This window comes from Siniperca chuatsi, linkage group LG5 (genome assembly GCF_020085105.1).
Source record: "Siniperca chuatsi isolate FFG_IHB_CAS linkage group LG5, ASM2008510v1, whole genome shotgun sequence".
In the NCBI taxonomy this organism is placed as follows: domain Eukaryota; kingdom Metazoa; phylum Chordata; class Actinopteri; order Centrarchiformes; family Sinipercidae; genus Siniperca; species Siniperca chuatsi.
In genome coordinates, this window is record NC_058046.1 from 22277805 (window position 1) to 22288710 (window position 10906).

At 41.0% G+C, this 10906-nt stretch overlaps 1 protein-coding gene across 1 annotated transcript in view; it reads left to right on the top strand.

The window, feature by feature from the left end:
• The window catches only part of LOC122876831 (zinc finger SWIM domain-containing protein 6-like), a 49032-nt gene that overhangs the window by 34287 nt on the left and 3839 nt on the right, over window positions 1-10906 (top strand). The window contains exons 8-13 of the mRNA XM_044197614.1: window positions 438-584; window positions 1506-1766; window positions 2863-2998; window positions 8715-8872; window positions 9072-9235; window positions 10821-10902. Of these exons, the coding sequence (XP_044053549.1) occupies window positions 438-584; window positions 1506-1766; window positions 2863-2998; window positions 8715-8872; window positions 9072-9235; window positions 10821-10902 (948 nt within the window). The remainder of the gene's footprint in view (window positions 1-437; window positions 585-1505; window positions 1767-2862; window positions 2999-8714; window positions 8873-9071; window positions 9236-10820; window positions 10903-10906) is intronic.

A 10906-nucleotide genomic window follows, 5' to 3' on the forward strand; every position in this document is an offset into this window, starting at 1 on the left:
TACATAAATACTCTATAATATGAAGGGAAAATAAAAGTGTGGACGGAAGAGAGAAGGAGAAAATTCTCCAAAAATCCTCCAGCTGTGAAACTGAATTTTGGAAGCTGGAGTAATTATTTGCCAGCAAAGCTGGAGTAATTCATTGCCAGCAAAGAGACAAAAAGTTGTGTGGTTGTTGAAATAGCCTCTTTCCTTTAAAAGTCAATGTTTCATTTTCATTTTATTTGATTCAAGAACTGTTTCTTTTTCCTAGTGCGGTCAGTGTATAGTGCTTTTTCCAACTGTTCCAACTGTTTGATGAAGGTCATTAAATCATTTTGGAAATTTCAGTTAAAAAATATGTGTTTTTAAAGTACGTGAATTTACATAATGTTAACAGCATCCCTTTGTCGGCACTCTCTGTTAACTGTGTCTTTATCTGCTTTGTCTTGTCTCAGAGTTGCTCCATAAAGGCCATACCTCCATAACCAACATGGAGGGCTGGGTGGGACACCCTCTGGATCCCATCGGTACCCTGTTCAACACCCTGACAGAGTCAGGACGAATGGGAGAGGAGGGCTCCAACACCTGCTTAGACCTCTCAGGTGCTGCTAACTTACAGTAACTGGCATTCTGAATAAAACAAATACACACATATATACTTAAATATACCTCTGATTCTATGGCAGCATGTGAAACAATAAATTCTGAGCCAACCCAAATCTAAAAAGATCATACTGTATGTTTTGTGTATGCTTTCTTAGTACCACGTGCTTGTACTATATGATTTGTATATGACATATATATGACATATGCTGCATAATAACATACTGTATACATGGGTAACATAACTACCATATACAATACAAAACAATACTATAAGTATAGCATTGCACAAAACGAACAGGTTGGTAATCATGAAAAACAAAGTACACAAACATTTGTATATTTATACACAGATGTTTATAAAATTAAAATTTTTCAGCATGCTGTATATGATGTACAGATTTTTACTAGGGGATGACAAAATACATGATTTATACTCAGATCCCTGCCTTATTGACTACAATAGAGTATTTTTTAGTCTATGTAGCCAAATAATAAGATGTATTTTTCAGGTCTTTCATATTTCTCGACTTACATTAGAATGCAGATGTTAGAAAGTAAGTGCAGATTCACCTTCAGTCCCTCTTCTCATGTTTTTTCAATTGTCCTCTCCTACGCTCCGCGATCGCTCTGTCCCTCATTGCCTCCTCTGCTCACAGAAATAGCCCTCTCCTCTGAGGTAGAGAAGTGAACAGAGGAATGCTCCTGAGGCGTTAATCTTTATTTTGGATGGTTGTTGGGTTCAGACCTCTACTGCGAGACTGACACAGTGGTTTTCCATAGGAGACAGGCTCTTCTAGTGTCCAAAACCTCAGAGAATTAACACATTGACTACCACTTTATGCCAACTCAGTTCCTTTGTTTCAGCTCCCTTTCTCCTCATCTAACTCTCTATTTTCTCTTCTCTCTCCTCTTCACAGACTGCTCCAGTGTTGTAAGCCGAGCAGACCTCCAGCGAATGCCTGTGCAGCGATTGCTAGGAGACGGTGAATCGTACATGGCACTGGCGGTGGAGACGGCTCTGATTGGCTTAGGCCAGCAGCGGGTGATGCCTGACGGGCTGTACGCTCAAGAGAAGGTTTGTCGCAACGAAGAGCAGCTATTGGCCAAGCTGCAGGAAGTGGAACTGGACGACTCCCTGGTCAAAATCTTCCGTAAACAGGCTGTCTTTCTGCTAGAGGGTGAGAGAGCTAACAGATAATATTTCACTCTTATTGTCCTTTTATTTCACTACATCTCCCAGTAGTCTCCACACATACAGACACACACACACACACACACACACACACACACACACACACACACACACACACATGTAGACACACCTCCTCTCTTTCTTTTCTCTCCCTCCCACACACCAAGAACCTACACATTCTTGCTAAAACAGGAAAAAACACATTGGACTCACTATTGTCTCACTATTTATTATCCTTTCATTTTGTGGTGCAAATAGAGGCTGAGCTGCCCTGGGCCAGACCAAAATGAGCTCTTTACACAGTAACACCAGGGGCATTGTGTCAGCACACACATGCGTGCACACACAACAGTGTGTACATTTACAGGACTGGGACTGGAGCAGGATGAGGTTTGATTATGGGAAAGGGAGAAGGAGGAGGAGGAGGGGGAGGTGGCACATCCTGAAGGGCCCTGCCCAGTGAAACTCCACTCCAGTCCCCACCCAATCCCCAGCGCTGCCTCTGCCTGATGCGACCACCCACCTCTGGCTCCGTTACTAATAGAGCACCAGGCTGAGAGGCCTCTGCGGGCCCCTGGAGGCTGCAGCCGCGCCACCGTGTGATGTGGTCTGTGGCTTAGGAGCCTGTTGGGGTTTAAAATAACCCACCAGAGACGAGGGGAAGTGCAGGAAGAGATGGGGGGAGGGAAGGGAGAGAGCGTGAGGCCAAGTCTGCACACACGACCATATGGTTTTTGACGTCACAGTTTGTTTTAATGCCGTGTGGCTTTGCCTCTTCCTGGCTAGGAGGGATAGACCGGATAAGTCACTCCTCAGTGTACAATAGAAAAAGCAAAACTCAATATACAACAAAATAAAAATTCATTTGTTTTTTTTTGTTGTCTATTTATGCTGTATGTACCATTAATTTCAATACCATGCTATAACATTTATGGACCTGATGAGACGGACAATTGTTTTATCAGTGAATTTCCTCCACCTCTTTGATTCGTTGCTAAAAACAGCCCCCCCCCTTTTGAATGTGTGTGTGTGTGTGTGTGTGTGTGTGTGTGTGTGTATTGTTTCCTGTGTTTTTTGAGCAGCTGGTCCATACTCTGGCCTTGGAGAGATCGTCCACAGAGAGAGTGTTCCCATGCACACCTTCGCCCGCTATCTCTTTACCTCTCTCCTACCTCACGACGCTGAACTGGCGTACAAAATTGCACTGAGAGCCATGCGGTAGGTCTCTTAAGTGTGTGTGCACTTGTGTGTGTGTGTGTGTGTGTGTGTGGGTGTGTTGCTGTAATCATGTCAAAACCTTGTATATCAAATTTTATTGATTTTCATTTGAAGAATGCTAATCTTAATAAAATCCTCCCAAGTTTGGGCTAATGGAGCCTTTTAAAAAATTACAACGGAAAACTCTTAAAAATAGGGTGGTCACTCACAAAATGTTTGTTTTTCTAAAGCCTTGTTGTAATCAACTGCCTTTAAATAGAGTCTGCATCACGTGTTTAGTAACTTTTTCAGATTGCAGCTTAACCACCAGGGGATCACATTCAGGTTTTCCAGATTCCAACTCTAAAACTCGTAAAAATGTTTGATATTGTGATGCCTCCAACTAAAGTAACTAACCTAAACATTACAAGATAACATGTATTGATCTCTCCTTTTATGTACAGACTAGTGCATGCTCTCCTCAAACTTTAAAGTCAGTCACTGTGGCTGAATCATAGTCAGAGCATTTTACAGATACAAGGATGGTAAAAAATATAGAGCATTTTATCTGTGTTTTTATGTTTGTGTGTATGTGTTTATTTGGGGGTCTGTCCTTTTTGTGAATCTGACGTTCTCCATGTGATCTCTTTATATTAAGCTCCTGTGTGTATTCATCTATGGACAATGCGTACATGTGTATGTGTGTTAATCAGTCTGCGCTGCTGTGTTTTGATGTTTTGACTAGTGGCAGCTGGATCAGTGAATATTAATTACAATAATGAGAGTGTAATTAGTGTGGCTGTAATGAGGAGGAAGCACACACACACACACACACATACACACACATACACATACACACACACACACACACACACACACACACACACACACACACACACACACACACACACACACACACACACACACACACACATATGCAAGGCCAACAGGGAGAGGGCAGTGTGGGGAAGATGTTTGTTGTGTTTCTACAAAGCTAGGAGTCCATCGCTGAGAAACTAGCAAATGATTAGTGAATGAATGAGAAGTGAGTCTTTTTCTGGCTTGCACCATCGTGTGTCACAGTCGGACAAACAGAGAACAAAAATACAACAAACGCATCATTCACACTTTCCTCCAGTTAACCAGTTGGGAGGCGTCAGGAACTGAAATAACATGCTTACAAAACCAAAACAACATGGCTGGCTTTTTCATTGAGGGGCTGTGTGGTTTCAAGGTTGCACATCCAACCGCATAGTGTCCCCTCCTTGCCTCTAAACCCACGTCCCAAACCTGTTTTCCCTGAGTCAGCCACTCCCCTCCCTCCCTTGCTACTTCTCTTCACCTTCCCCGTTTCCTCCCCTCACCTCCTCCATCCTCACTCCTGTGGTGTGAAACCGGCGATTTAGAATAATATGGCCACTTATGGGTGCTCCTGGGAGCCAGGGGTGTCTACTCAGCACATAATGAATGTGTGTAATGTAGCGTAGTGTAATATGATAGCATATACCTCCCTGCTCCCACGGGACGGCAGACAGTTAAATATAGAGGGAGAGGTAAAGGAAACAGGGCCATTTTAATGGACCCATTATAACACTATCATTGATACAAGGAGAGAGAGAAAGTCTAGCTCTCTCACTCATTTACACACACACACACACACTTTTTCACTTTCCACTTGCTTTCTCTATTTGTCTTCAACTTCACAGTTGCTCTCCAACCAGCTTTTTTTATGCGAGGAAGTCAGACTGCCACCATATACAAATGCATATCCAGTAGATTTTGAATATTTTAAAGTGTGTGTATGTGTGTGTTTATGCGCTGTGCATGAGGTTAATTAAAGCGTGTGAGAGCAGCATATGCTGTGCTATGGCTTGGTGTGAGCGGCCAACACAAAAACAGAGGAGCTGCCTACTGGTTCACGGGCTGCCCAGAATTTGACTGCAAACACAGAAGAAGAAGATCGCTGCCTCTCCAGAGACTGTCCTTATCGCAGCTCTTTGGAAGCCAAATCCCAGCCGCCTGTTATCGTATGAGATTTCCATATGACATGCAAGTCTTCCAATGCTAATTAATCTAGATCCTCACTGTAATCCACAACCTTTGATCCTCTGCATAATCCATAATATTTGAAAATGCAGCACTGTATATCATAAATGTAGTCTGAGGATAAACTAAGACAATGATATACCAATGACACTCACAGGTAGCTGACATCCTTTTTTCTTTAAGAAACTGTGTAGTTCTGTCTCATACCCCCTAAAAATACAATGATTATTGAATATTTTCATGTATTATTGAATATTTTTATCATGCAAATTTTGAAAAAGCCAGACTTCAAATTAAGATGCAGAAAATCAATAGTTGGAGTAGTGGAGGAACTATTCAGATTATAAGTAAAAGTAGCCATACCACACTGTAAAAATACTCCATTACAAGTAAAAGTCGTGCCTTCGTATTTTAAGTAAAAGTTTTGGCAACAAAATGCGAGAGAGTAAAAGTACTCATAATTATAAATATTATTAATTCTAAATATATTATAAATATATATAATTATATTATTGGATCATTATTACGGATGCATAACATGTAAGCAGCATCTTAGTGTTGTACTGGTTGAGGTGTATAACAGTGCATCATATTTTATTAACTGATCATATGCTTTGTATATAAAACCCTAATCTGAAAAGTAACTATAGCTGTCAAATAAATGTAGTGGGTTTAAAAAATACAATGTTTCCCTCTAAAATGTAGTGGAGTTGTTTATAATGTAGTTGTAGCAAAAAGTAGCACGAAGTGGAAATACTCAAGCGCAAGTACATCAAAACTGTTCTTACTGAACTTGAGTGACTTTCCACCACTGCATACTGTAGTAACTATCGGTTTTCACTCTGCTTTTCTTTTTTAGACATACTGTAACACATGCACACACAGATAATAATAATAATAATAACAGGTAAAATTGAACCACTTGTCGAAAACAATGGAGCAATATCATCAGCATCTTGTTTTTTTTATATATCTAAGCATTTGGACTTGACCAAAACTACTGTACCATCACCATAGACACTCTGGAGTAGAAAGTATCATTGTGCATTGTGTATAGCTGAATATCTTTGTGCATGGTCATGTTTTAATTTAATTGAATGATTACATCTGAGTCGGAGAAAATCCTACAAGCTTTGATGCTCATAGAGCTTGTTTGACATCTTTTGAAAACCTACAAAAATGCACAGAGGTCAAGCTAAAAATAAGGCTATTTTCCTACAGTACTGAGAAGTTGATATTTTTTTATATTTGAGATTTTCACCTGACAGTGAAGACATTTTGCTGAGGTACTTGCTGTGCAGAAAACAAGGCTTTGCCCAAACAGATGTAATTTCACGCAACTAAGGCACTTAAGAGGAGTGAACTATACGATTCAGGTCATGTATGACTAGTCCCTTCCGTCAGGCTTAAAAATTTGAGTTTGTGTATAGAGTGGAGGTCTTCCAGCGGATGTGACACTTAGCTGATAGATGTGTGCTTGATAGATTATGAAAGTGAAGGGTGTTTACAGTCAGAGGGGGAAAGGAGTGTGAGGTAGAGAGGTCAGTAGTCATGGTGATGCTGACCAGAAACCCAAAGGGCCTCAGGATTTAGGTAAAACCTGGCTCGACTGCTTTTTATCAACGTCTCGTTCATTCTTCTTCTCTTTCACTTGTTTTGCATCTTGTTCTTCTTATATGTGGATTTGAATGTATTAATATGCATTTCAGTGTGTTTTTGCTACTTGCTATTCCATAAACAATCTACTTAAACTACAACCGTGAGTTGTTCCTAAATATCTGATAACTCAACTGTGTCCACTCATTATATGGCATCTGTTATCTGTGGTCCCTTGCAGACTCCCTCCACACTGTCGCCCTTGAATATTTCTGGTGCAATAAGTATTGTAGTGTGCCTTTCAGATGTGACAGGGTGCTACAGTGCCACAGGACCCGTTTGACACCAGAGCGCCCACCCCAACACACACACACACACACACACACACACACACACACACACACACACACAGGGATTGATTGCCTCTTCCAGCCCACTCTGTTTTATATATCATTGATAATACATCTTGTATCCAGCTATGGCAGCGCTGTAAAGAAATATGAGTTGAATTTAATGTTTTAAGCACACTTGACATTGAGTTGAGAGTTTGTATAGTGTTATTGCATAGAGAAGATGGTCATGTTTATAGCTAGTGCGCACCGTTTTGCAGTAGTTTGCTTGATGAGAATGTACCAGTAGCAGCGAATATACTGTACTGTGCTTAGATTGAATGCCTTAGAGCTTCAGAGAATGCTTTTTTTGTTTCCCATGGAACAATAACCCAGTATGGATTTTCCTCCCAACGTTTTGAGGAGGTTATTTTTCAGCAGACCAGACCTCTCATGCTCCTATCCAATGGAGGCCTCTGGGTCTCTGGTGAAAACCAAACAAAGACAGGAATGTTGATGAGGCCTCCATCTTTACCCAGGGCCCTTTTTTTTTGCTTTGCTACACCCCAGGAATCTTCCAGAAAGCCCCAGTGTGGTGGAAGCTTTTAGCAGGTTTTTAGATGTGTGTGGAATTAACCCGGCTGTTGCTAGGGCTTCCAAACATCTTCATTTTACACCAAGTATCGGTGTTCACACTTGCACACATCTCGCCTGGGTTTTTGCCACCTTCTCTCTCCGAGAGACGAGTCCCGCTTGTGTCCTCTTGGGCAAAACTGAGTGATGAAGAGGCTGTTTTTGTACATGCCTTCACTCGGGTGGCAACAGTATCACATGCACTTTGCTCTGAAATTGAAACTGGCATTTAGCATCACATTGCTTTTACCGGGCTGCTTTGATGTGCTTTCAAAAGGGCAGGTGCGTGTGTGTGTGTGTGTGTGTGTGTGTGTGGGTCTTTTCATTCATGTGTGTCGGTATTTGTTTGATGTGTGTCCAGCCTTACGGGGCTGGAAGGTGAATTCCTTAATTTCCCTGTGGACTCAATTAGCTTTGTGATTGGCTGAGAGAAGGCCAGGTTGTGCTGTCTTCTGAAGGAAAGAAGACCTTTGAAACTGAGGTAGGAGCGGAGGGAAGAGGAGTGAAGCAGAATAGTAGATGAGCCGGCCACAGTGGTAATAGTTGTGGTGCTCATGGTGCTGGAGAAGACTTGGCCCCGTCAGTATTATTATAATGAGAGAGAGAAGATAGTGAAGCTCCTTCATCCACTAGCAGGTGTTGTGCAGCTCTGACTTCATTATGACCAATTAGAGTGAAGAAAATACTAATTATACCTTGGTTCTAGGTGATTAAATACTAGGTTGGACGTAAATTGCAGGGATAGGCTAACTGTAATCCCCCTGTGACCACTCAAGTCACTTTCAGACCATCATAATGAAGCCTTTTTCTGTCTGTACAGTATTTCTGTCTGCTTGTTACTGTTTGAAGACAGAAGTGATTTCACTGTGATTTTGATGATTCGTGGACCTTTGGTGTCTCTCTGCCTCTCTGATTATCATTCTCTCCATTTCTCTGCCACTCTGTCTTTCTTATCCCAGCATTATTCTTTTTCATACTCTGATTAATGTTCATTTAAAATAGATAATTATTTTAGTAAGATAAGTATTCTAAAGACATTTTCAAATTTTATATTGTGTATTTAATTGAACTAAATAGTTTTCTGCAGAATAGCATCACTCTCATCTCATTTTCTGTGTGTGTTTCTCCATCAGGTTGCCCGTGTTGGAGTCGGCGGCCTCATCTGGTGACCTGTCACGACCCCATCACATCGTGTCCGTGGTGCCCAACCGCTACCCGCGCTGGTTCACCCTGAGCCACATAGAGTCTCAGCAGTGTGAGCTGGCCTCCACCATGCTCACTGCTGCCAAAGGTGCAGATTTATTTGCAAAAACACTCAGGAACAGACATAAACACAATATTCTACACAGAAAAAGGTCTATGCTGCTAACTTACTCGACGTTAGTGAAGACTCTCAGTATGAGCAACACACACATACAGTATATATACAAATAAGTGCAGCAGTAGCACTATCCTAGTCTGAAGCATTCCTGTGTTCCAATCCCTTCTAGGTGACAGTCGGAGGCTGGAGACAGTCCTGGAGTCGATCCAGAAAAACATTCACTCCTCGTCTCACATCTTCAAACTGGCACAAGATGCGTTCAAGATCGCCACTCTGATGGACAGCCTGCCTGACATCACACTTCTCAAAGTCTCTCTGGAGCTGGGACTGCAGGTACGCAAACACGCCCACATTGTTTATCAAAATGGGTACCACTGTATATTTATTGGTACCTTTTTAGAAGGTTGTAAAGTTTTATGCGTGTGTATGCCTTCAGGCCTTGCTAATTTTAAGGTTCAGCAGAATCACCATTTTAGTCTGGAGACAAAAGATGACCAAAGCCAGACAAATTTCCATAACATCCCTTTTATTAAAAATGCCTGGCATTACATTCAGTATGTGTGATAGTAATATTCTATTCATATGGAGTCCCTATAAGGCCACTGTTTCTCTTTGAAACAGCTGTAAAACTTTGAATTCTTGAAATTTATCCTACTAATTCTTATCTTTCTGTAGCGAGATATTTGATCATTTTTCTACAGGAAAAACTTACAGCTCTTGAGGATGAAATCTACTCTAAATGCCATAATGGTTCAGCTATGTTGGGATCTCTTGGATCCATGGAAGAAATTTATTCTGGTGTTCATGAAACTTTCACAAAAAGTTGTGGTGGCCTTATCGTCTTGGAATATGAGAACATCATGTGGGAACGTTTTTTGCACTATGGGGTGCACTCGTTCCTGTTAAATGACTCCATATTCCATGGCCATTATACGACCATGCAGAGCAATCACCAGACCTCATGACTCCCATTAGATGTTTACCATACTAAACATGTCTAGATGTTGGAAAAAGGGTTAAGGATGACTCAAAGGACCACATTATTATTTCCTTGCTAAAGGTCAACTTTTGTGCACCTCAGGCACACTTCAGAGTTGATGATGGATACAAGCCCATGACAATTTAGGTGAAACTGTCGCAGATGTGTTCCTTAAATTTCTTCAGTTTTTCATTGTTGAGTAACTAACCTTATTGAATGTTAGCATATATCTGTAAATAAGCTGACACAAATACTGTATGTAGCCATGACTTTTTGAGACTATTGTTGCTACCACGTTAAATAATTTAAAAAGAAATTATGACTGAAGCCACTGCATTTTGGGCAGCAGTTATTTATTTTTTTTTAAACTAGTTTAGTTTGCTTAGTCTGAAAGCTGGCACTTTTTTTGTCTATGTCATAGGCAAAACACTTTAACGCAGATTTTTCCTTGCTTACATTCTTTATTATATAGGTTGATTGTGTAAGTCATTCTTTCTTCCTTCCAAGCCTGTACGGCCGTAGTAAACCAGGCTGATCTTGGACAGACTACATTCCTTGCAATGTCCCCATACGTTCAATTACTGCTACTTACTCATAACAGCTGTGTCCCTCAGCCAGTTACAAAACACAAATGTGAAGTGAAACAGAAAGAAGGTTTGCGTATCTCCGATAACAGATCAACCATGAAAAAATGAGTCTGTGTTTAATGATTGTTGAAAACGTAATGCAATCTTTTCCCTCACAGTTCTTCAACTATACTGTTAAAGTGCCATTTAAATTAGGTAACAAAATATAAAATAGTCTTCAGTGGGAATGGTAGAGATATTTCACCTTTCTTGTGCAGTTTGTTACAAGATAGGAAGTTTAATGTTGTTTAAAGTATTTCCTCTACAACTCACCTGTCGTTCCCCCTGCTCCACCCTTTTCTATCTTCCTAAGGTCATGAGAATAACTCTGTCCACGTTAAACTGGAGGAGGAGAGAGATGGTGCGCTGGTTAGTCACATGTGCCACTGAAGTGGGTGA